Here is a 27,116-nt window from a genome sequence, read left to right on the forward strand (position 1 = left end):
AGGTTTTCACTGTCCATCTTCCTCTAGCTTCCGAACACATCTCTTCTACTAGTTTCCAATTTTTCTCCATTCAATTCTTCTGGCTGTTGTTGAGGTGTCGGGCAGAACTTGGTTTTCCTCCACCGCGGAGGAAAACCCGAGAAAATGAGTCTTGACAAGCAAAAGTGCCCCGTCCTCTTCATTTTCCGTAAACACCCATTCTTCCCTCGTCAAACAGATAGAAGATGTTGCCCTATCATTGGCTATAGTTTCGTACCGCTTGCTTGGTGCTTGGTGTGTTCAATCCCTGCAAAAAATTCTCTGAAGTTGTTTCATTTTACTTCCAATATCGCGTTGCTATACGTCGTCAGATGTTTTTGTACCTTTACGAGCCAGTGGATTCTCGTTCTCATTCTGGCTAATTTCGAGTTTCATTAGAGTGCATCATCGGTGACGTGATTATTTTAGCTAGATAGTTGGCTTCATATACGTCCCTGGCGACATTCTTTAAAGGGTTAAGAGGTTCGCTAACTCCAACCAACTAGGTATCAGTGAAGCTCCGTTCAACTACTATCAATTATCCCCAACTGCAAATTATACAATGGGGACATTTCTTATTTTCTTATCTTCTAAGTCCCAGGAGTGAGGGTAATGTTTTTTGACTCCTCAGTCTAGATCAGTAACGTTTTGTTAACAGTAGGTTCACATCGTACAGGGGGTGACTATTGCCACCCATTAACAGCCTTGGTAAACGTGAACTTTGGCTTCTGGTGAATTGCTTGTCAAACCCAGAATAGATCACTTGTTTCCCAGAAAGCTAAATTCCCTATTAGTCTCCCCTGCAGTCCACTACTTGACCCCAAGTAAGTGTTGGCAATAAATGAATTCAACAAACTGAAAAAGCCAGCCATCCATATATTTGTAAAACTTGTCTTGCAGGAAAAATACTGATTTCCCAGCCCTGCAATAATCGATAAACTTGTGGACAATTAATTTCAGAAAGGAATGTTGCAAGTGTTGAGATTGCATTGGCAGCAGAAAACTTGAAGCTTATTTATTCCCGAAACCGTAATTCCCACAGCCCTGCCTCCTTATTACTTTTCCTCAGGGTTCTTAAGTCTCACTTTCTCCTTCTTCTTTTTCAAGTTTCTCATCGAAAATCTTGATGCCTCGATTAGACCCAATTTTGATTATTGTTGGGTCTGTTTCTATTAAAGTCAGTGAGTGTATCCTTCCCTCTCTGAATGAGATTGTTTTCGTAGTTTGTGAAAAGAATTTCTTGTAATTACAAGAAACGAACGATCATAATCTCGCTGGCTGCTTTGACTGTGTTTTCCAAAATTATTTGAGAGAAATATCATACGTTACTTCTATTAGAAAGTCACTCGATTCAACATTCCCCTGTTACTCATCACCTATTCTCTTGGACGGACCCTTTTTATCTTATCTGAACGCCTTTCAAAACCTTGGCCTGACCTTCGACGGTAAGCTCCACTTCAACTGTTCACACGGTGATATCACCAACCTTGTTTCTAGCATGTTCAATTTGTTCTGGTTTGTCCATCCGTCGTATACTCTACAAATCCCTCGAGTATTGTTTCGTGATCTGGTCTCCCTCGCAATTGTGACTGTCTTGCTCTCGAGAAGATACAACACAGTTTCATTCAGTCAAGCAGAATCGGTCAGGATCTTTACTTCTACCACTGCGAAAGAAACGTTTTTTTTTTATTTTATTAAGTATGTGAAATCTTTATTAATTGTTCAAACCAAATCATAAATATATCATGCTAAACAAACCGCAGTTTCCACTTTATTGGTCTTTATGTATTAATAGTAAATACCCCTTTATAGATGTGAAGAGGCACCCCACCCATCACGTAGCCGCAATCATTCTTTGAATATTCTCTGCATCCAGTAATATTCGATACACATAATGATTCATAAAATATCTTTCCGCCGTAGTGGTAATCACAAATCGGATCTAAGGTGCCACATCCCGGTTGCCAATATCCTTTATTTATATAGAAATCAGCATCTCCTACTGCAGCATATGCTCCCATAATTAAACTAGTGTGAATCACCTGCACATACTTGGCATCACCACGAGATAACATCCCGAAAAAGCTCCATGCAGGGTTTATTGCAACTATTGCTGATACATTAGCAACACGGGTACCAACTACATGTGCGATATTAGCTCCTAACCCAGCCACTAGTAAAGTCACTCTGTCTGTATTAAGTCCTTTTTCACGCTGAAGTATTTTTATAAAATCTGACACTGCTCCTCCTGCAAAATATGCGTTATACTCGGCGAGAAAAAAGTTCGAAGTATCAGATGCGGCAGTCCAATCTACCCTAACTATATTGTAGTCCCCACATTCAAGATACTTTTTACGAATATCTACAATTCTTGAGGCGTTTCTGGTCCATCCATGTATTATAATTCTGTGGAAAAATCGAAAATTAGATTATTTGTTTTGCTGTTTATTTTTTAATAAAATAAGATCTAATAAAAGGGGTATATGCTATCATATCGAGATGGTAAACCCAAAGCAGTTGGACAGCAGACAGACGAATATCATGACCAACCGGGATTCGAACTTAACTAGATTGCGAGGATGACGTTCAATCAACTCGGCCATCGCATCATCAATCTTGAGGTCTTGGGTAAACTAATATTTTGTATCTAATCCAAATAAAATCGAAAACAATCTTTCGTTTCCTGTGGGATAACACTCTTGTACTCTAGCAACCATTGGTACTGGAAACATGTGCAAAGTGTGTTCTTATGACTGAGGCTACTATAGAAAAGTCAAAATGACTAGGAGATTCCGATTTTGACTAAGAAGCATCAAAATTGTGCAACGCGTCAACAGAGGTTTCCAATGCAAATTATATTATAGTTCCTAAAAAGTAGGCACGCGTCCTTAAAATGATATTCTGATCACAGTGAAGAATCGAAATTCCAAGGTGCGTTCGAAATACCAAGGTGCTCGAGACCGAAACTATAAAATCTTTGTATTAATAAGCTTTCGGAAATTCAAAAAAGTAATAGCAAGTATAAGCGAGGACATCAGAGCCGTCAAACATTGTATCAGGCTTGAAGTACCAAGAACCAACTGCAATGCAATAGAAGAGAAAAATAGAGGATGCAGCATCAAGACTTTACATGCACAACGGACTACAAAAGAAGACGCTATGTGCATGATCAACGCAATTAAAACTTTGCAAAGAAAGTACCGAAAGAAAGGGTGATATAAATGATATTTAGAAAAAGGGGCAAAAGAACATATAATTGCGAAAAGACTAGTATTCTTGAAAGAAAATTACAACACTTGAAGAAAGTCGATATCGATCAGATTCCGAATTATATAGTGAGCGAATTAAAGGAACAGTTCACCAAAGAAGCAGCTAACACTGCTCTCCAAATGTTTGAACTATCGGATCAGAGACGGTGAGTTTTCAAAAATGTATTTGATAGTAGGGAGTGAATTAGAAACAAAATATAATAGTTGCTATCGGTAGAAAAACAAATCGAAGCGGAGACAATCGTCCCCCTACCAAGTCTTCAACCTGGAAGCGACACACTCGTAAGCGTCCGCGCCAACCCACAGGATCTCTCCTCGTGACCTCGTGTATCTGTCAATCGGGGAAGTACGTCGAAACGTCAAGCTCAGCAGCTCCATTGGCCTGGAGATAAGATAAAATCGACTGGGCTATAAACAGCTTCTCCGCATATAAATCTCCGGACCCAGATGGCATAATGCCATTCATGCTACAGAAGCTGCAGAGCAGGGTTATGCCGTGACTTTTCGTAATTTACCGGAGTTGTATCTCTTTGGGATACGTACCACAGTCTTGGAGATGCGCACTAGTGATTTTCATACTGAAAGCGGTCAGGCGCGGCTATGAATCCGCGAAAGACGTTCGACCAATCAGCCTCACCTCTTTTGTGTTGCAGAACTTAGATCGTGCCTGGACATCCACTTAAGGAGTATTATGGAGAGGACGCCTTTATCTAAGTCCCAGCATGTGGACCTTAAAGGTAAATCAACACAAAATTGCTCTCCAGGAGGTAATGGGCACGGTTGAGTGGTTACTGCAGTACAAGCAGTATACCCTAGCTGCCTTTTTGGATATAGAGGGAGCATTCAACAACGTTAGTACCAACGCCGTAAAGGAAGCCGTGACCATTGTTGGATTTGAGGGATATATAATGCATTGGATTGTGGATAGCTGAGTGGTTAAAGCACAAAGTTGTGGTAAGGAAGGTCGCGGTTCAAATCTCACTGGTGGCAGTGGAGTTTGTATCGTGATTTGACGTCGGATACCAGTCGACTCAGCTGTGAATGAGGACCTGAGTCAAATCAGGGTAATAATCCCGGGCAATTTTACGGATATTGGACAACAGTGGGGTGAAAATGGTGGCGTATGCCGACGATTTGGTGATATTGGTATCAGGGATGTTTCCGTCCATTATGAACGATGTCATGGAAGGGGCGTCGGGAGAGGTGTGCCTGTAAGCCACAAGATAGAGACTCGGATAAATCCAACCAAAACCAAACTGATTCCATTCAACTCGAAGACAAGGGTATCCGAACTCCACCTACCGCTTAATGAACAAAGATTGGTTCGTTCCTCCAATGTAAAGTATCTCGGTGAAATCTTGGACCGCAAACTAAATTGGAGATTGAACATAGAACAAGGGGTTAGGAAGGTCTGCATACCTTTCTTCGACTGCAAAAGAACCTTCGCAAAGATATGGGATTTCCCACCTCTAGCTAGAACCAGGCTACAGACACTAAGTAAACCATTCTTTGAGGACCTCTAGCTGTAAGAGTGGGAGAGTTGCTTTCCTTCGTGACTGCTATGGGCGGCCACTGATACCTACCTACTCCATAAGCTGGGAGGGAAAAATGCGGATTAAAAACATTTGCTACTGAGGAAAAAGGTGTGAAACCTATGGGTATAAAGATGAAGTACTTGAAGCTTAGCCGGAAACAAAGTTGAAAGACTATTGTATCTCTATCCGACACATTAAAATTAAACAGGAATAGGCTACCCTCCACTTATTCATTTTATCATCATCTAAATCAAACAAGTCGGAATACCGGAAGCTTGCGCTTCGGGTATAAAGGTTTTGTGTTCATCTTATCTAAGAAATTTCAACGCACACTTTTCTATCAGTATGCAGCTACAAAACTACGAGACATACGTACATATTACAGCCGTAGATGTTACGTTCACCCTAAACAAACAAACTGCCTATTTTCGAATACTGTACACATATAGGCACGTATATAGATTGATCGTACCCATATTTCGAATTTACTTCTTTATCTATCTGAATTAGGCACTCCCCGCAAAGTCCATTAGCACGCATATACTATTATATATACCTACATACACACATGTATGAATAATTGATATTCATATACAAATGTCTAAAAAACTGAAATAAAATAATTCTTTTCCACCCAATTCATGGGAACTTACTTCGTTGTAGTATTGACGAATTGATATGTGATGATGACGTCATGCAGGTTGTAGAGTGCACGAAAATCACAAAAAATTGTAAAGTTTTACCCCCTATAACTTTGTTAATAATAGTTTAATTTTCGTCAAACTTCACCAAATTGTGCATTATGTTCTTAATTATACCCGTGCCAAATTTTGTACTTCTGGGATGAACATAAGGGGGGTGCCGGGTAAATTTCCAAAATGTGGAAATATACTATTATTAACTTTATTTGTGCAGGTATCGGAACCGGACATATTTTGAGGCCTAGATTTCGTAGAGATGCACTATTGCGATTTTTTTCAGATTTTTCGATTGGATAGGTTCTGAGAACGAGACCTGTTACACTTTTTGATGGTCATATTTTGAGCCCTCACTCCCCTATGTTTCACCCAATATCAAATATTGAACCAGTTTCGAAAAGTACTAATTGAGACCTTTCATTTGATATCCCACGTGGCTACATTCTGTGAAACAAAATTTTTCACCTTCCTTTCACATGTATGAGGAGCCCCCCTTAAACTTAACACAAAATGGCGTCAGTTGCTGCATGTAAAGGGAACGGCAGATCACATAGTCCTACCAATTTTCGTGACAATTGGTCCAGCCGTTTCTGAATAAATTGGCTGTGACAGACAGACAGACAGACAGACGGACAGACAGACAGACAGACAGACAGACGGACAGACAGACATCGAATCGATTCTAATAAGGTTTTGTTTCACACAAAACCTTAAAAAACGATGGCCCTGGAAGTTTGGAAATGTGTCCCACATTGGGCGCTATTCGTCAAATAACAATGGCTGAATGCAGATTGATGAAATCATGAAGCATTTCCCATTCCCCCCCGATGAAAGACACCCGACTTGAAGCCGACAGTCAGGGAAGGAGAAGTTTGCATTTTTATTGTAGTCGCAAGGGTAATTCTTAGAAAGAATCTGGAACAAATGGAAGAATATCTCAAAACTCTGATTGGCAAAGCGTGGGCAGATGCCCAATCAGGATCCTCAAACACTGAGTACACCGACGTTCTTTGGATTGTTATAAAAAAAAATAACAGAGCTGAGTTCCCACTTCACTTCCTGATTGCTTTTGAGAAAATTAACGTAGCATTTCAAACCTTAAATCATGGATGCTATTGTTGGCCACCATTGAAAATGTGATGACCTAAGGGATGACTTAGCAATATTGAAGGCGGAGGAAGCAAGAATGGCAAGACCCTCCAGCAACGTACCACGTAAACTGGATATCTAGTTCACCTGGGCCTTAGAGAGATGGGTAGGAAGGCCTTATAATAATCTCAATGCGTAAGCAAGACTTGCGACGCTACCAGGCTAGAACGGCGTTTATTCCCTTGCAGCTAATAAGGAAATTGCAGGGAATCAGGAAAGTCGTTCTGTCTTCGAAGGAGAAAAGTTTGCCTAACAACAAAACGGAAACGGAATCGTCATAATCTGGAGTAAGAATAGCAAAATTTCAAAAGTTGTTTTAAGACCAATATTCAAATTAAGAATGAACTAGGTATTGTTCCTTATACTGTAATTTTTTTTTTGTTTTCCTTCCGCATACAATTGTTTCGGAGACCACGTGCCTTCTTCATCAGTGCTAGTACGAGTGACTTGATCCAAATACACATATTTGGGCGCTGTCTGCAAAGTTATAATATTCAAACTCAAATAACACTCAAAAACCTCAAATGACAAATAGATAGCTTTTATTCAAAATAATAACAACCTCTTTCTGTAACAAGAGATGGATGAACCTCAGAAGTTCAATGGATCACTTTCTTTATGCCTGCACCTACCGAGAAGAAATTTTTAACGAGAGTAACTGTCGTGTGGGCATCATCCCATGGTCCTTTTTTGAACGAGTTGCATAGTGCATCTGCACGCTTGAGAGGCTCTGCCTGTGATATAGGAACAACCACAACGACAATGAAACTTCCACAAGGAGGCCCACCATAAATAACCAAGCCAAGAATACGTCGCCCAGAAATTCTCCTGGAGCATATGCTCTCAGATGGCCTTTAGGATCCCCACCAGATAACCTCCGGTGGGGTTTCGTGGCAAGAACCGCTGCAGACTCGGTTCTGAACGCCCTTCCCGAGTACGTGAATAAGAAGGAGCTCCAGGAGATCTTCGAATATGTTGGGGCATTTGACGAAATTTCAAACCCAACTGTTTGAGTGGTTGCCAAGTCTGCATCTGATAGTAATGAATGGTATTTGATTTAATTGTGCTAAAAGCCTATAATGCATTTAGAACATCAGCAACTGTGCATTACCTTCGGAAAAGTTTCTATAGATTTTTTAGCAACTGACACAAAATATCTAAGGGAAGAAGAGCAAATCAATCCGACGCTACTCCAAAATCCACACACTAAGAACGGTTGAAAACTTGAAAATGTATGTAGTCCCCGAAAAGGCAGTTAATTTTGAAGGGGCTATTCATTCGAACCTTCATGGTTCATTAATACTCACAGCTTATTAATAAAGAAATTTAATCAGATAGTTAAGAAAGGAGACCAATTTCACCATTTTTCACCTAGGAGGTAGCTCAGTATTTCATTGACCCAAAGTGAGGTGAAGAGCGATACACTGACTTGGCAATTGTGGAGAAAATGCTTACGTATCAGATAATTTCATGGTCCATTACTAATGTCGGAATTCTGGAAATCCGAGGATGTAACCGCATGCTAGTGAGCATTATATTTAATGAATCCAGTTCCGAAAAAACCCTTTCGCAGATTTCCGGTTTGGCTTTTCGGATGTATATACAGATAAGGCTTTTTAAATGGGCACATATTCTGCGGCGCTTGATACTGATATATCATATATATCCAAACGGTACTACCATAGCCAACGTCACCCAAATTAGCTAATTGGTCGCGGAAATATAGAATATTACTACCTCGACAAGGCTTGTCAAATACCCTCAATATGCTTCTGCGTTTCCTCTCCCTGGACCTGTACATTAAATATGATGTAACGTGCAGTGTTATTAGATTACGCGTCCGAATACAGGAGAACGAAACGCTACACCCATAGTAACATCCTAAACGAAGTATATCGACTGGAAATTCTCAGCAGACTATGCCACGCGTAAGCCGAGCTCCACGAGAACTTTGCTGTGTATTTTCTAACCGGCAGCGAGTGGAGGGTCAGCAACGCGTTACAGGGTTATGCCACATGTAATATCCTTCACCGAAGTATTTAAGTCCACCCAACTACTGGCCTATGCTGACGATATCGACATCATGGGAAGAACCACCCGAAACGTACAAACTGCCTTCATCCAGATCGAGCAGGCGGTGCGAGATCTTGGGCTGCATATCAATGAAGGCAAGACAAAGTATATGGTGGCAACGTCAGCATCGAAAACCAACCAACCAATAACATCAAACCGCACTGGTCAAACACGAAGAAGAATGAGGATAGGAGAATACAACTTTGAGACCGTTGATAATTTCTCCTATCTAGGGTCGAAAATCACAACCGATAACAGCTGCGATGAGTAAATCCGCGCACGGTTGTTGTTAACCAACAGAGCCTATTTCAGCTTACAAAGACTGTTCCGCTCGAAACGTCTCACCATAGGGTCAAAGCTCTTACTATACAAGACAATGATCTTGCCCTCATGTATTCCTCGGAGACTTGGGTTCTTAGCAAGAAGAATTGCGAACTCTTCGCCGCGTTTGAGAGAAGAATCCTCCGAAGAATTGTTGGTACCCTACATGAGGATGGACGATTCCGTAGCCTACATAACGACGAAATCTATGAGCGATATCATGACCGTCCGGTTGTGGATAAAATCCGGCTCAATAGATTACGGTGGGCGGGTCACCTAATCCGTATGGATGAGGATGATCCCACCCGGAAAGTCTATAAGTGCAATATCTATGGTAGAAAAAGAAGACGAGGCAGACCCTGCCTAAGATGGAGCGATGGCGTAGGTCAGGACGCCAGACAGCTTTTATGGATATCGAATTGGTGGACCTTGGCGCAAAACCGGGATGTCTGGAGTTCCTTATTAACGCAGGCCTAGACGGGATACCGGTTGTTGCGCCGTTGATGATGATGATGAAGGATAAAGCATTGTCTGTAGAGTGGGTGCGGAGTTTTTCTCGGATACACACAATGTAACCGAGTCGAAACTACCAGGATTCTGCCAGTACCAGTGATACATAAAATATATTGTTTAGTGCTCAAGCTAGGCGCTACTGAATTTTCGCGCTCAATAGCGACATCTGTAGGCTGCTGGGGTAGTGTAGAGCGCACTAAATAGTCTAGGTGGAATGCCTCAAATTACTGTCATTTTAGTTTCCGAACATAAGAACGTTGGGCGTAGGGGTAAAGGCGCCGTAATGGCCGAGTGGGATCCTGATAGTAGGCAGTCTGCTTGTTACTGGCGGCTATCACGGGTGGAATCAACTCACACTGCTTAACAGCAAAGGCTCATTATCTGCGCTAAGTTCAGGAGGATTTGGTTTTATTATAACAAGAACCAATCTGGAGAGCTCTTGGGCAAGCAGCGTATTAATATGTACAGGATTACAGCGGTCTGCACGGGGCACTCACCAATAGGGGATCATGCCGCCAGACTCGGCGTACCCTACAATTTGCTTTGTCATAGTTCCGGAAAGGAGAGAGAAACCTTCAAGCGTTCCCTTTGCTCTGAAGATCTAAGTCGGTTAGACTCTGTTTCCCTTCCTTTTACTATAACAGTCTTAAGAGTTTGGCGTTCAAATGCCACACTGCAATGTCAATTGGGCTCCTCCTGAATCCTAGCGAATACTCTGCCGTGAAAGCGTTGCATGTCGAAAATAAATTCATGCCATACATGTGTGGGCAAAAGTGCTTGCGTTTAGCAGAAGCAAAGACTGACAAGTTAGGTTTACTAGTGAAATACGAAATTGAGCATTATAGCAATTATCGGATAAGGGTCCTAGATAAACGTCCTGCAGGAGTCATTAGTAGCTTTTGAAGCCATCAAAAAAAGGCAGAGTAAAAAACAGGTGGACATGGTCGAGTAGGTGGACATGGATGATTTTAATAAGATTTTGTGCAGAGGGTCGTAAAAGGGGTAAATTAATCCAAGCATTTTGTATTTTTTACTGATCTAAGCAGGCTCAAGTCGCGTCTGTAGCTTTGTATCTTGTTAGATTCAAAATTTTATTAATATCTGAGCAACTCTTCCTATACAAAACAATTTTCAAACATTATTCCGTTTTATTAATATTTTGTGATAATACATTCTATGTTTTTTTTTCACGGTACAGAATAAAGGATATGCATATTTTCTTATTCGTATTTGTAATACATCAAATGATTCACATTCATATTTCAGAATATTCTCATAATAACAAGAACTTTAAGAACAACTAAATCAAGCCATATAAATTCCAGATAGAAGAGCTGGACTTGCTTGTCTTCCCTCCATCGTCTAAGCAAACCTCAAATACGCCGCTGTATACTTGAAGTGGATCACCACCCATTATATAACCACAATCACCGTTCGACCCTACTTTGCAGCCAGAGTACGGTGAATCATAAAGCGAGTTTATGAACAAAAATGTAGCGTATTCGTGGTTACATAGAGGATTAAAAAAACTACAATGTGGTTGCAAATATCCCCCATTGACGTAGAAATCAGCAGTCCCCACTCTCCAGTAAGTTCCATAGTAGAAGCTTCCAGTGTGTATCACCTGCACATAAGTAGCCGAACTTACAGATACGCTACCACTTATCAAATTCCAAGAAGGATCTAGGGCTTCAATCGTTGATAGGTTTCCAAGTATATTTCCAGCTATGCCTGCAACGGTACATCCATGCCCATGTGAGATTATGGAGACCTTATTCATTTGAAGTCCAGCGATGGACTGAAGAGTTGCTAAAAATTCTGCCAGAACCCTTCCAGCCACCTTAACATTGATCTGAACTAATGGTGGGATCCATGAATCGGTGCCTGAAGTCCAATGAACCATAACCACATTGTATTTTTTACTTTCGAGGTATTTATTAATTAGGACTTCCCCATTTGTTAAATTGCTGGAATATCCAGGAACGAGAACCCTGCGGAAAGAGATTAATATTTCGTTAGAGAGGTTTATGTGATTGTTTTTGGGCCTATTATCCTGAAGAATCGTTGTAAAACCCAGGCAAGAGAAGATAAGATCGAAAGACCTTTCCGGATGGAACTTTACGAAAACAAACAAACAACAATCTTTATAACACATGAGTCATGTTCTGTATATCTTCTTTATGGACTCATTAGATACTCGTATGGCTGACCTTACACGATCAGTACTTCATCAGTCTGGCGTCAAGCAATCCATCAAAAATTGAATGATGAAAAACTGATTATCTGATATGTGCCCATACACAACCAGTCCAAACTGAATGAAAGGTTTGGTGTATTTGTTATATATTCGAGTAGACGTTTGTGCCATTTGTAAAAGAGTTTTCCTCTTAAACATCATTCCATCCCACCTAATTGATGAGTGTAGTGTAGTGTACATCCGTGCTAAACTCTCTCTTGAAATACCAAACCCTCAAAAAGGACCTGATCCTCTTTTTGAAATAAGAGAGTGAACATCATTGCAGATTATTAAATGGATCGGCTCGAATTAGCACACTAACTGCAAAATGACACCGGCACAATTCTCAACATGGCATCAGTTCAGCTAGACTGACAGATTTTATCTAAAGATTTATTGCAGCAGACGATCAATCTGCCATGATTCTGTCATTCAGACTGACGCGAGACTAATGAAATACTCTCATTGACCCTCATTGACACCACAACTTCCTTTAGGTCATCAGGAGGAATCTCATCCAGCACGCTTTCTATAATTTTTGAAGACGTTGCCAACCAAGGTATCATCCCACTTCTTCAAAAATTCCGCAAAATCACTACAAAGCGTAGTCTCTGAGCCCGTTAGGCATGATGTTCTAAGGTATGTCCATTACCACCGCAAAAGGTCGCAGTTGCACGGAAACGGTTCGAAGATATTTTTGCAAACTTTCAGACAGGTGTTGGTCTTCACCACTTCACATGGTCCCTATATCCAATGGGGAATAGAGACCTTGTGGCGAGTGCTACGTCTAAGTGCTTAGACGATTCAAGACCGATACCCCATTCCACTCATCCACGATTTTGCGCACTATATTGCAAAATTCCGTATTTATTGGAACTTGGACTTAGACAAGGCATGCCATCAAATCTCTATAGCTCCCGAAGACATTCCATTCCTTTCGGACCCTTCGAGTTCACTAGGATGACTTTTAAATTGTGCCACGCGGTGCAAACCTTTTAGAAATTCATCCATCATCATCTGTGCTGCGAAACCTTCACTTATTTTTCGTATATTTACATGATGTTTTGGCTGCGTCTTCCTCTGAGATTTAGAACACCTAGAGTTAATTTTTCAACGTCTCCTGGGGACAAGTCTAATACTTAACGTTGAGAAATGCAAATTCCTACAATCACAAGTAAGATTCCTCGGATTATCCCTGAATATCCCTCCCCTCTCCAACCGGATCCAGTCAAAGTGCAAACGATTTCTGTATTAAGGATCTGGGAAGCTTCTTGGCCAAGTTAGACCAAGGACACCCACCATCAATCGATCTTTAACACCTTCCTGTCTGGGCGGAAGGCCAGGGACTCCCGCCTGCTTGCCTGGTCCCCAGAGGCTGTCTAGGCATTTGAGACCACCAAACAACAATTGGCGCTTGCTACACTTCTTGCACTCCCTCAGCACCCCGAGCTATATTCGTCGATGTCACAGACATTGCCTGCTGCTCTTCACGAAAAAGTGAATCAAATCTGGCAGCCGATGAAGTCCTTCTCCAAACAGCTGAATTCCGCTTAACGGAACTACAGTATCTGTTATTGTGAATTATTAGCCGCGTACCTCGAAACTAAATACTTTCAGTATTCCCCTGAAGGTAAGCCGTTCACGTTATTCACGGACCATAAGTCACTTACTTTTGCTTTCAAACAAAAACACGACAAAGCATCCCCTCGCCAACCTCGACAGTCAGTTATCAGCCAGTTCACTTCCGACATTCAACACGTATCTGGAAAAGCTAAAGTGGTGGCTGACGCTTTGTCAAGTGTAGCAGAGGTCAAGATCTGCGCCACCGTCGATTTTCCGGCAATCACCGAGGCGCAGATGGAAGACGCAGTTCTTTAGAGTTTGAGGACCAACACCAAATTCACCAGAAAGTTGTTTATCTTCGACTCAACCTCCAGTGTATACTGCGAGACTTCAAATAAGAGACCAAGGCCATATATTCCGGGCTATTTCCGAAAGGAAGTATTTTACGCCGTTCGCGATCTAGCGCACTCAGGCATTCAGACAATGGATCGGTTAGTTATCATCATCATCAACGGTGCAACAACCGGTATCCAGTCTACTTCTGCCTTAATAAGGAACTCCAGACATCCCGGTTTTGCGCCGAGGTGCACCAATTCGATATCCCTATCCTGGCCTACGGCATCACTCCATCTCAGGCAGGGTCTCCCTCGTTTTCTTTTTTTTTCTTTCTTTCTTAGTCACCGTAAAGTACTTCTGGATCACCACCCATTATATAACCACAATCACCGTTCGACCCTACTTTGCAGCCAGAGTACGGTGAATCATAAACTGAGTTTAGGAACAAATATATAGCGTAATCGTGGTTACATTTAGGGTTAAATATGCTACATTGTGGTTGCAAGTATCCCCCATTGACGTAGAAATCAGCAGTCCCCACTCTCCAATAAGTTCCATAGTAGAAACTTCCAGTGTGTATCACCTGCACGTAAGTAGCTGAACTTGCAGATACGCTACCACTTATCAAATTCCAAGAAGGATCTAGGGCTTCAATCGTTGATAGGTTTCCAAGTATATTTCCAGCTATACCTGCAACGGTGCATCCATACCCATGTGAGATTATGGAGACCTTATCCACTTGAAGTCCAGCGATGGACTGAAGAGTTGCTAAAAATTCTGGCAGAACTTTCCCAGCCACCTTAACATTGATCTGAACTAATGGTGGGACCCATGAATCTGTGCCTGCAGTCCAGTCAACGATAACAACATTGTATTTTCCACTTTCGAGGTACTTATTACGAAGAATTTTGGAATTTGTTGCATTACACCAATATCCAGGAACGAGAACCCTGCGGAAAGAGATTGATATTTCCTTAGACAGGTTTGTATAATTGCTTTTAGGTCAATTTTTCTGAGTGACTGAACTTTGCAAAGGTATTAAGGGAAATAGTGCAATAACGAGTTTGAAACATTTGTTCAAAAATTCGTTTTTAGATCCACAGAGCAGTCATCCATTCGTTAACCCATTGCATCGATAGGCCCAGCCTGCTCGACAGGATACCCAGCTACAAGTGCCGCAACACCGTCTTCATGACCGACCAGGTTCGACTATTCTGGCATGTCGAGCATTCCGGCGATCCGGTTGCAGTCTATATCGTCCCAAACCTCCTCAGGCCCCTAGTGTATCATTGCGTAGGACACGTTCATATAGAGGTATCCACGATAGGTAGTTTGGTGCGTGGAACGAATTATCTAATGTGTCTATCAGATGTGCCCATCCTACGGATTTGAAGTCAATGCTAACTCCAAGCATTGCGAAGGGCACTACTTATCGAGATCGACGACTGGGTTTGATATGCAGATGGTAGGATTTCCCCGAATTTTTAGTTTGTAAACAAATCTCTATGGACATCCATCAACCTCGTCGACTATTGGCAAGTTATTCTGTCATTCTAGGGCCTGCCTTCTCCCCGTCGCTGTGTCAAACAGGAGGGTTTATGAAATCCCTTCCGCAGCTCGGCAACATTTAAAAGGCGTCACGGTTGGGTACCCACCGATACATGGAGGCCCCGTGAGTTGTCGTTGTTAGGTTCATAATTTAATTTACGGCAATGTCAGCTGAAAGCCCTCCTCCCATCGAAATTTCCTCCAGTGTTCTTTTGCCACTCACAGGAAGAGCGCCAGATCGGGAAGTCTTCCAGAACCCGCCATTCCTCTACCGAAGACACCAGCGAATTCAATACGATGATGCGTAAACCCAATGTTGAAAACTATCAGCCCTCTTTCCCCCACTATTACTTCTCTTTGAGATCAAATGTCCTGGCACTTAAATCACCCCCAATGGAGATTCATCCTTTTATCCCCAATACAGCAGCCTCCAAAGCATCAAACCTGGGTCGAAAGCTAGGCAATATTCTTGTTCGGTGCTAGATAGGCACCAAAAAATCTTATTCCTAAAGGCCGAACCCAGAAAAGTCGTTCCCTCTACCTAGGGTCCAATTTCGAATTCGGTCGCCGGCGGGGAGCCCAAATAGTAGGGGCACGTGCTAAATTGAGATGCCATGAGGCAGAGCACTTGTCCCAGTACTATTTTCTGACGAGCACTAGATTAGTTTCTACTTCAATAGCAAACTGCGCCAACAAATAATAAACAGTTGAAAACCTAACACGGTCTTGACCCCGCGAAGTGTCTAATGCCCTCACTGAGACGCACCACTATCCTTGTAGAGTACACAATTCTCCTTTTAGTTTCAAGTTTTAGCTTTGTGACCTTACGGCACACATCTTGGGCATGCTGTTCTCCTATCAGATGCCTATAACATACCATCTACCCATCGTCGAAGCATCTACTATATAACACTTGGTGGGGCTACCAGTATTCATATCCTATATACTACCCAACCAGGTCTGATTTCTCCGCTGTTACGAATTTTCTCGAGTATCCTTCGGCAACTTCAACCACAATGAGTTTTTCGTTTAGAGAACTTGAAAAGCGGACCTAATTTAACTAGGATTTTGTGGTCATGCAAGACCCTTCTGCCACACTATCTTTGAGTTTAGCCTTATAGCACATTTTGCTGAGGAATTGAAAAATGTTTTGTCAGTTTAATCTGCAGGACTTGCTTTATCTGCAGTTTGTTTAACGGACTAAAGATTTGTTGGCACTAATGAGTAAGCGGTTCCCCAAATATCGGTATTCGCAAACTTCATGCTTGCCCGCTTATGAAAGCAATGAATAAAAGAAAACCTGTTAAGAAATGCAAATACAAGATGAGGGAAATTGGACTTAAATTACTAAACCGAAGGCTGATTCGAATAAAACCGAAAACGATATCGAAAGGTTAACCTTGAATCAACCAAGGTCATAATCTGCTATGAATAGTTTTCTTTTCGTAGTCGGTGTTGTCCTTTATGCTTTATGTGGAGGAAAAGTGTAAGCTTGTCAAAAAGTCGTATTGGGAGCTGAGGCACATTGGCAGGCATCAACACCGACAACGTGTTTTGATAGCCACGATAAAACATAAAAGCCAGGAACCAACACATCAGCTCCACTGCTTATGATAACTGTGAATTATTCAATTTGCAGTATTGAAGCATCTGGTTTGCGCGGAAATTGGTCCACAAACAAACGTGGGCCTTCTCAGATAAGACTACTCTCAATTAAACTGACCACGTGTTGATTGAACGCCGCCATCTCTAAGCCTTGAAGAATGTCATGTAAGGAAGCCAATATTTATCCTGATCGTCGGATCTCGTCGGCATGGTGCTCCATCTCGAATTACACCTCTACCTAGAATCCCTTCTGATAATCAGGTGTGACTGAATAATGAACTCATCCGCAATGAAGCCGTTTGTAACACATATAAGAGGGAAATGGATGCCTTAATCATCGCAGCCAACAGAATGATAAAGCATCGACTAATGATCATCTCCTGAAGAACGGCCACAGAGGCACTTAGTCTGACTCGGTAGAAAATCAAAGGGTCGACGATGAATGTAAGCTAACAAGTAATGGAAGAATGCTGGATATCGGGCAATCCTACACTCTCGCGGGCATGCGCAGACACCTTTCACAAACGCATCTAAGTGGAGACGCGGCTCCACAGACAGGAAAAGCAAACCTGGGAGAGCCAACACTTCTGTGAACTGGAATTACCGCCGAACTGGTTAGATATGAGACGACCATCTATCTACACCTAGCGGCTCATCAACTTATGTTCAAGGTGTGGGACAGTTAGATCTCTATAGGTTTGCGTGAATACCTGTCACGTTGACTTCACGGCACGGTGTATTTAAGACACGAATTGATATTGTGATCACAATCAAGGCCCCGCGGAGACGGTACTAGCTTGTCGCTTTGGGGAGTAGTATCGTTTTCGCGATGCTACCCAACAGAATTCTGAGGAACGAGGGACGACTCTTCCAGTCCTCTTTTGGCCGCTCGCGAATCCAGTTACATCTTCCAAAAGTCTTAAATCAGACGACCAATGGAGCACTGCGGTACAAATAGTGAGCCCGAAAATTTCCACGAGTGCGGGCTTGAAATTTGTGTAGTAGCGCAGTACAGGGAAATATTACCAGCAAAAAAAGAGAGCATGCAATAAATCCACGGCCAATTTCGGAAGCATCATTATGCTTCAAGAGAGCAGCGACCGACGATAATCCACCGAGTGGAAGCAACGAAATTGCTAGCCATTTTGAATTTAGGAGTGTCGATACCACAAATTTCTACTCTGAGCAATTTATACTCTCTTAAGGGCTAAGAGGCTGTGCCTTGCCTATACTATCCCCATGGCGCTCGTAACTCCAGTCGCGCATCACACAAGAACCTCCCACCGTCGGGCGGCCTCATCGGTTAGTTGGCGAACGTTTACGAGCAGCTCAAGAATAATTCGAGCTTCTTCTTAGACAAGGAGTCATCCACTCATCGGATAGTCAGGGGCCAGTCCATTGCATTTAGTGTAACCGGCGCTTACTGTAAACTTAATGCGATTACGCGCTCGGATAGATACTTCACACTCTCTGTCAAAAAAAAATATTTTCATCGATTGACTTAGGATCCGTGTACCACGATACGAGTACCTCGGTATGCGCCTGGACTCCGTACCGCTGTGGCGCGGCAGGATCTGCAGCATTCGAAATTTATTTCGGATGTTGCGGATGCGGACGGGTAGATGGCGCTGAACGCGGAAACTCTCCACTCACGCGTTTTCAGAACGCACCGGGGGAGTGGAGAGCCAGCGGTAAAAAAATGCCGTTGGTTGGGACAGTAAGGACCGCATGGAAATAAGTCGGTCTCTTCTGATCCAACCGCGGCACGGAACACTTCAGCGCGATCGTGAATTTCAAATATCTCTTTTGCTGTTTCAAAAATACATAAAGTAAAATCGTGAATTAAGTTTTATCTCTTTTGCTGTTTTTTAAATACTAAAATATTATTTCCTTGTGGATTATACCGAAAATAGATTATTTGCTTCCCGTGCATTAATTTAATTAAAACAAATAAAATTGGATAAAGACCAAACCGCTACAGCAAAATTCCCAAGAGTTATGGACAATATTTTCCGTGGACTCGCTTATGTTTGTTGTTTTTATCGGCGAACCAGATAAAATCCCTGACATTAATAAGCGAATTCATGACGAGAGTAAAAAAAAGCTGTAATATCACCGTGAAAAAGCAACTGTTTCAAGAAATCAAAGAGCGATCAGAGGGGTTCAACCCACAGTTAATATACTAACATCAGATATCCTGAAGCCAGGATGGTTTCTATCACTCACAAAACTTTCACAATTTATTCCCTTCTGTCTAAGGTAAGATCTGTATAAAATGATTAAAGAAGTCAAGAATAGAAGCTTCGGAAACCTGTGCAATGCAGCTTATATAAACTTCTGGGACAAGTCTAAGGAGTAGTGATGTTTATAATAAAGGGGACTAAATCAGCGTAATTAGCTTGTCCGACAATTCTGAGATCAATAGTCAAGGCACTGTTTCCTTTAAGATTCCACACAGTTACCAAAGTAATGAAAGCAACTAATTCAGAGCAAATATCTTGTATCACAGAAGATGAATCGCTGAAAGTATGGAAGAGAATAGGCGATAAGAAATCTTCAGGACACAAAGGACTTCAAGATCACTCCTCACCTGGTCCAACACAAATTCTGGGTACAATTGCCCTCCTGGATCCTAGACGGAATAATTGTCAACAGTTCGCTAGAGGCTTTTAAAAGTGAATGGGTTTTATCTGGTAAGCAATTTGGATTTAGGAAAGGTGGCTGTCTATACATTAAGACTGGTGGTGAATAACGCAGCAGCTGCCGTAAAGGGCGAGGAATGATGCTGTGGGAAAAAACAGAATGAGACTGCAGCAAATGAAGCAAACTTGACGATCCAGTCACGTGAGACACTGGTCAGGCTGATCAATGAATGAGGCTGCGCCACTGCTAGCTTTTACTACGAGTATAGGTAGCAATTTGTACAAAGGAACTTAAAGTTAAGAAGTACAAGTACAAAACACTTCAAATAATGTCAAACAAAGCAGCATTCATGGTTACGAGGATGATATCCGTTGGCATTTTAGACAAGGAGGCCCGAGGACTGTACGGTTGCAAGGTACACAGTGACCAAAATGCCGAAAACGGCGATGGGAGGTGGAAACACGCACAATCATAGTGTGGCAAGTAAGATAGGATAATTTATTCATAAATGCATTTTATTTTAATACAAACTCCATGGGTAGTTACAATAAATTATATAAATTCCAAATGGTTGCATTATTTGCTGAATAACCCTTCCTGGTACTAACATCAAATACACCACTATACACCTGAAGAGGATCTCCGCCCAATACGTAACCGCAATCTCCATTCGAACCTCTCCTGCACCCACTGTATGGTGATTTTGGAAGTGATGCTATGAATAATATTCCAGAATATTCATGGCTACATGATGGTCGAAATATGCTGCAACCCGGTTGGTACTCGCCACCGTTTATATAAAAATCCGCATGACCCACTGTCCGTATTGTTCCCCAAAAGAGGGTCTCAGTGTGTATTGCCTGAACGTATTGTGCAGAGTCAGGATTCACAGTTCCAGCGATCAAATTTGAAGAAGCATCTATCGCCACAATCGTAGAGAGATTCCCTATTTGTTTAGCAGCTACACTTGCAACCGAGCAAGCTAAACCGTGTGCGGTGATTCCTACTTTGTTCATTTGGACTCCCTCGTTTTGTAGGATTGTTAAGAATCGCGCTAAGGCTTGTCCAGCGAAATATGAATTTATCTGCGCTAACCAGTAAATGTCTGTATTCGCCCCAGCCGCCCAGTGAACGGCAACTACATTGTATTTTTTACACATTAGATATTTCTCACGCAGGTGATTCCCAGACGTAAAGTTCCTCCAATATCCATGTATCAACACCCTGCAGGAGAAGTTTATTGTTTCATTAATAAAGTTTCTGTTTCTGAGGAAATCATAAAACTTGTGAGACAGATGTTATTTCTTCCAAGCGCTACCTGAGGGCGGATAATGGCAGGTTGTTCGGAAAGTTTATCCAATTGGTTTTGAGCCTTTTTCCTTTTCGAAGGAAACCAATTTTGGAGTCAATAAAATATATTTACCTTGGAATTATGAAGTTCTAATGAAGGAATATTTGGATAAACGCCTGTTGTATTTTTTCGTGGCTTGCAGACGGATCGTGATCGTTAACGGTTGCAACCAAGTGAAGCAACACCAATTCAAAGTCTGAACTGCGTGATTTAAAGGCCACTGATACGTCAGGCCTCAACTCACAGAAGTAGCCCTAGCTTCAGCAGACGTTATACTTGGGAATGGTCATCTGAAAGCATATTGTCCAGGAGAATTCCGGGAGGATGTGTTCTTGACGCGATTGTTTGAAAGTTTCGTCTTGCATTCACTGCTATGAATGCTCAGGTAATCCACTGCTGCTGGTGTGCTTCTCGCAGTGGGTTTCTGATTGTGGTGGTCCTTAAATCAATCTGTGACCGAAGCGTAGAAATATGCCTGCCTACCTATGCCTTAAACCCCTAGTGCCTTCATTTCCAAATAAAATAACCACAAAACGACAACAAAATTGCTGTTTTCAACCGACTTCTTGAAATTTCTGGAATGCAGTTACAGTTGAATTTATAATGAATGATAATCATTAAAGGATTGCCGGAACATCCCTTGCCTACCTCTGCGCTCAACCGTCACAGATATAACCGCGTTATATATTTTAACCAACAAACAACTTCTCGAGAAGAAATTAACGCAACCAATAGGCGGCCAAAGAGTAATACAGATCCCAGGGCGAAACGTGGATTGGTCCTCTCAATGGAACATAAAACCTGAGAAACGCCTGGTGAATCAACACCAATAGCTCTACTACCAAACCCTATCTCCACCTCCACGTGGTGATCGCTGGGAGTTATTTCTTAACGAAAAGCTACAGACGGAGAAGGATGAAGGCGAGTCTCCCGCGCCTAAAAACGGGACAAAATGTACCAACTGGTCCTCCAGGTTGAGGGTTGAGTAGGGCTGATAACCCCACATGGAAAACAACTTGTTACAAAGCCACGGAAGAAGCCCCCGAACAGGATGGATTTCAAAACGACCAACCCGGCACCAAAAACGGAATAATGATTTGCGCAAAGCAGCAAGCCGATGCCCTGTCCCAATATAAAGCTGAGAGCTGCAAGAGATGCGTTAGAGAGGAACCGGTTCCCTCGAGAAGAGCCGTTACACCATATAGATATTATAGCAGCCATCCAGTAAACCGTGTTCTCAGAGTAGGTTTTTAGGGGCAGCCAAAAAATTAAACCTGCTTTTACTTGCTTGGCAAATATAAGCGAACGGCTATGCACTCTGCGTTTGCGAGGCAAATTTAGAAATATAAGCCCCATAAACATCCACGTCTCTACAGAGGAGAAGGGTACCTTCTACGAGGCCGTAGAGCGAAACTTCGAAGTCCCAAGCATGAATCAAAATCATACTTGGGGATTTTAACGGCCAAGTATTCCCTATTCAGGCGATACGTTGGCTTCCATAGCTTATGTCAAAATATAAATGATAATGGATGGTGTATTATTCAATCAGCAGTGTCACACGAAATGGTTGTTCGAAGTACCTGGTTTGCGCGGAAAACGGCACACAAACAAAGGTAGGCCTCTCCAGATGGGAAGACTTTCAACCAAATTGACCACGTTCTGATCGAGGGCCGCCTTGATGAATGTCAAAACATATAGTGGGGCAATATAGGCTCGGATCACTATCTCGTTGGCATGGTGTTCCGAGCTCGAATAACAACACCACCCAGAATGCCCTCTGATAATCAGGTGAGAGTTAAGACTGAAACCATTCACAACACAGCCCTCCGCGACACCTAAAAGAGGGAAATGAATGCCGCAATAACCGCAGTCAACAGAGGACCTGGAGATGAAGCATCATAAAATGATCTTCACAACCACCTGAAGAACGTTATCATTTATACGGCCACAAGCATACTTGGGCCCAGCCGCGAAAAGAGTCGGAACGATTGGTTTGACGATGAATGTAAGCTAGCAACGGAACGGAAGAATGCTGCATACCGAATAATGTTGCATTCTCAAAGAACGCGGGCACGCGCAGAGACTTATCACGAACTCCGTCGAGCAGAGAAGCGCCTTCACAGACGGAACTCGAAAAGTACAGAGAGCCACCGCACCAGGTACGCAAGTTTTACCAACAATTCAGCAGAATGGAGCTTTATACACCCCGATGCTCATCCTGCCGAGACAAAGCAGGAGATCTGATTTCCGACGGAGTGAGTATATTGGAGCAATGGGTTGACTATTTTGATGAACTACTCAACAACCAAAATATCGGCTAGTTGGAGGTCCCGCCAACTGAAGACGACGGACAAATGCTGTCACCACCAAGCATAGAAGAAACAGTCCGTGCAATTCACTGGAATAAAAACCATAAGTCGCCAGGAGCCGATGGAATTACAGTCGAATTTCAAATACAACAAGTGGTTTATTAACTGATGTTCAAAGTATCTATAAGATATTCTCCGCTATCTTGCTAAGCCGGATAGCCCCATACGCCCAGAATATCGCTAGGTTTACTCCAGGCCAATCAGCAATAGATCAGATTTTCTTTCTACGGCAAGCAATGGAAAAACTGGACCGTGCACCATCTCTTCATTGATTTTGAAGCCGGCTATGATAGCATAGCCAGGGTAAAACTGTACACGGCCACCCGATGGTATCCCGACGAAATTAATAAGACAGATTAGGCTGACCCTGACCTATATGCGAGGCTAGATAAAAGCAGCACTCTCGAGACGATTCAATATCAACAACGGTCTAAGAGAAGGGAATGCCCTATCGTGTGTCCTCTTCAACCTGGACCTGAAGAAAGTGATTCGCAATGCAGACGTAAATGCGAGAAGCACCATCCTCTTGAAGTCCACCCGACTACTGGTCTACGCTGAGGATATTGGCATCATGGGAAGAACAACTCGAGATGTACAGTCTACCTTCATCCAGACTGAGCAGGCGGCGCGAGATTTTGGGCTGCACATCAATGAAGGCAAGACAAAATATATGGTCGCAACGTCAGCATCGAAAACGGAAGAATAAGGATAGGAGAATACAACTTTGCCAATAACAGCTATGACGTTGTCGTCTGTTGGCTGTCAACAGAGCCTATTTCAGCTTACAAAAACTGTTTCGCCTTCCTTATGTCCTTAAGTATTCCTTGGAAATTTGGATTCTTAGCAAAAAGACTGCGAACTCTTGGCCGCGTTCGAGAGAAGAATCCCCCGAAGAATTTTTGGTCCCCTACAGGAATACAGGATGAACCATTCCGTAGCCTACCCAACGACGGAATCTATGAGCGATACCACCACCGTCTGGTTGTGGATAAAATTCGGCTCAACAGGTTGCGGTGGCCAGGTCATTTAATCTGTATGGATGAGGATGGTCCAGCCCGAAAGGTCTATAAGGGCAATATCTATGGTAAAAAAAGAAGTCGGCGGCCCAAATCTAACTGGTGGCAAAGGGATTTGTTATTGGATGGATATCGAAAACCAGTCGACTCAGTTGTGAAAGAGTATCTGAGTCAAATCAAGGTAATTATTTCGAGTGAGCGCAATGCTGATGACATTGCCTCTACTGTAGTGTACCGCTACGGTCTTGAATGAAGTGCTCCAACACACTTCTAGGGCCTGATCCAATGTAGATTGTTGCGCTAGCGATTATTATTATTTTCCGAGTTGTCATAATCTCGCCAGATGGCGGATTTTACCTAATACTAGCACTAAGTGCGCAGCATTTAGGCTTCTACTTACTTAAAAACTAAAGGAGCGCTGGTGGTGGTGGCCGGTGGTAGGTAAATGAGAGAATCCGTCGAGAACTCTCCGTAACATCGAGGACGTATGCAGAACGGTGTACTTCTGGATGGTTTGAACCAGACTGTGCGAAAGTCCCAGGAAGCAGTGAGGGATTTAGGCATAATACCTGCAGCTGAAAATATTATGGGGATTACAACCACCCGCTCGAGATGCCAATTTTCTTTGATTTCTCGAACCAGTGGTTCATAGTTCACCTTCTTCTCCACTTATTTTCGTTCGATGTTGCTGTTATGGAGGATAGCAACATCAATAATATACGCGGAGCGACCCGTCTTGTCAACTAACTATTATTATTATTATTATAAGTCTGACTTAAAGAACTACAAGTCGGAATCCCGTAAGCAGATGCTTCAGTTTTGATAGGTTTGTTGATTTTTGATGTAAGTATATTCGGGTACACGATGATTCCATTTATATATAGGTTGTAGTTTATGTACATTGAATACACCCGATATTGAATTCTTTTAGGGAGTAGCAATTTGACGTGGAAGACGCAACATTAACCTACTATAACTTTGCTAATAAGACTAGCATTTGAACCAAACTTTCCAGTATGTTATTCCCATTAGATGGTATATTACTGCAATTTTAGGAATCTGGTATGACACTTATGTTGGCAGTTAATTTTCAAAATATGCCAATATACTATTAAGATATTAACTTTATTTGGGAAGGGTGGTTTTGAACCCCGGCACTCTTCCCCTCAAGGAATGTCAAAACTAATATTTGCTTCTGCTACTAATCGAGAACTTTCATTTGATACCCAGCATGGATATATTCGGTAGGAATAACATTGCACTCCTCTTCGAGGTGAGTGGCGACTCCCTCTTGACTTCAACGTGTCGCCGTGGTTTTTTTTTTCGTCAAAATATTAAAAGCGGCATAAAACTGCGCTGGCTGATCACTGTATAAACGAAAAGTAGACGCCACTTTGTGATGGAATACATACTGACCAAGGAGCACCACTTAAAAACACAGAAGAAGAAAAATAGATGTGGAACCCTCTACTGGAAATATCTACGGTGGTATTCTAGACGGAGTTGTACGTAAAAGGGTATAGCCACAACAGGACGAATGAACAGACGATCTGATTACTAAATACAAAGTCGATGCCATTGCCAAATATTAAGAACTCTAAATAACATCATTAAATTACTTTTGGTAGCAAACAACTTAATTATAATAATTTAATTTTCTATAAATACTGCCCAATTTGTTCAGATAAATTGGAAATAATCTTAAATATATCCCATCAACTTTTTTTTGTTAAAAATGGGGGGAGCCCGATTCCGCCACACTCTTGGGTGGTAGCCCAAAAAGAGGACTCCATAGATTAGAAAAATGGGGGAAAGTCTCTCTCCAATTACTCCTATCTGCTTGATGGTGGACTTAGGGCTCACTCCATTTTTAACAAAAATTATTTCAGCTTGGACCGACTTGGAACAGAACTTGTATGCGATTTTTAAGTTCGGTAATTAATATAACTTTGAACCACCTTGGTCACGTTGCATGCAGGGCAAAGGTGAGGCAGCATCTGATGAGTTGCCTCTGCCCTGGACGAGACTGTAGTCGTTTGAATTTATTTCAAGAGCTTCAAATTCACGCGATAATAGTCAGAACTTTTAAATCCCAAAACCCAGATGTAAATGTTTTCTTTCTAACTACCAGCATCACTTATCACTAAAAACTTACTTCATTGGAATAGATAGATCGAGTTCAGGAAATGATTTGATTTTGGATGCGTTCTGATTTGTTAGAATATACGGGGCTGCTGGGCATGATGGCATGTATATATAGAAATACGTTTTGCTATCCGCATAAAATGGGTACGTCCATGCATCCAAAAATCCAAAAACTGCGCAGCCTATGTGAAAAGTATTAAGTTAAAATCGTGAAACCATTTCGATTATGAATATTCCAACCTGAGTTCAAGACACACAAAACCAACAAAGTTGATCGAGGAGACAACATCCTCTTGCTAATTTTGAAACTTGTTCGATATTAGAACGTTTTAATTACTCTAGAGGGTCTTACGACGTTAACTTTTCTATTTATACCTGGATAAAGTATAATTTGTTTATTGCAGCAATAAGAGTTTACGTAGGGTTGTTATGAAGTTACTACGTATAGTCTGAACGTAGATGCTTTGCAATTGAGGTAATTGCTATATGATTGTGTACTGTAACAAAGTGTCATATAGGGACTTGTAAAAGAATAAGTTATGTAGGACCAAGGTTAAAAACTTCCCCCCTTACTAATCGGGCAACATAGATAGTAAGCACATACTATGAAGAGCTTGGAAGTACTTTCTCAGTTTACACTAATATTAATGGATGTTGCAATGACAAGGACTGCTAACAGAACACAATATTTCAGCTAACACAACAAGCAGCATCATATTGAAAAGTTT

At 42.0% G+C, this 27,116-nt stretch overlaps 1 protein-coding gene across 3 annotated transcripts; it reads right to left on the bottom strand.

The window, feature by feature from the left end:
• Positions 1-1,731: 1,731 nt before the first annotated feature.
• On the bottom strand, positions 1,732-26,749 carry LOC119659328 (probable phospholipase A1 magnifin). 3 transcript variants are annotated; one of them, XM_038067372.1, is made up of 3 exons: positions 26,629-26,749; positions 26,399-26,570; positions 1,732-2,424 (listed from the first exon to the last, which is right to left on the bottom strand). In XM_038067372.1, exons 1-3 carry the CDS (start codon positions 26,675-26,677, stop codon positions 1,800-1,802), a joined length of 846 nt encoding a protein of 281 aa, XP_037923300.1. In that variant the 5' UTR covers positions 26,678-26,749; the 3' UTR covers positions 1,732-1,799. The 3 variants fall into 3 exon arrangements, with proteins under 3 accessions (XP_037923300.1, XP_037923298.1, XP_037923299.1); XM_038067370.1 differs by lacking the exon at positions 1,732-2,424 and adding an exon at positions 10,720-11,567; XM_038067371.1 differs by lacking the exon at positions 1,732-2,424 and adding an exon at positions 20,022-20,731.
• Positions 26,750-27,116: the final 367 nt, after the last annotated feature.

This window comes from Hermetia illucens, chromosome 6 (assembly GCF_905115235.1).
Source record: "Hermetia illucens chromosome 6, iHerIll2.2.curated.20191125, whole genome shotgun sequence".
NCBI classification, from domain to species: Eukaryota; Metazoa; Arthropoda; class Insecta; order Diptera; family Stratiomyidae; genus Hermetia; species Hermetia illucens.

Excerpts from the sequence above, each read along its gene's own strand:
- LOC119659328 (XM_038067370.1), bottom strand. The coding sequence starts at position 26,677 with ATGTTGTCTCCTCGATCAACTTTGTTGGTTTTGTGTGTCTTGAACTCA. Across the intron at positions 26,571-26,628 it reads TTTGTGTGTCTTGAACTCAG|GCTGCGCAGTTTTTGGATTT; the intron begins GTTGGAATATTC and ends CTTTTCACATAG. Across the intron at positions 11,568-26,398 it reads GATCTATCTATTCCAATGAA|GGTTCTCGTTCCTGGATATT; the intron begins GTAAGTTTTTAG and ends CTCTTTCCGCAG.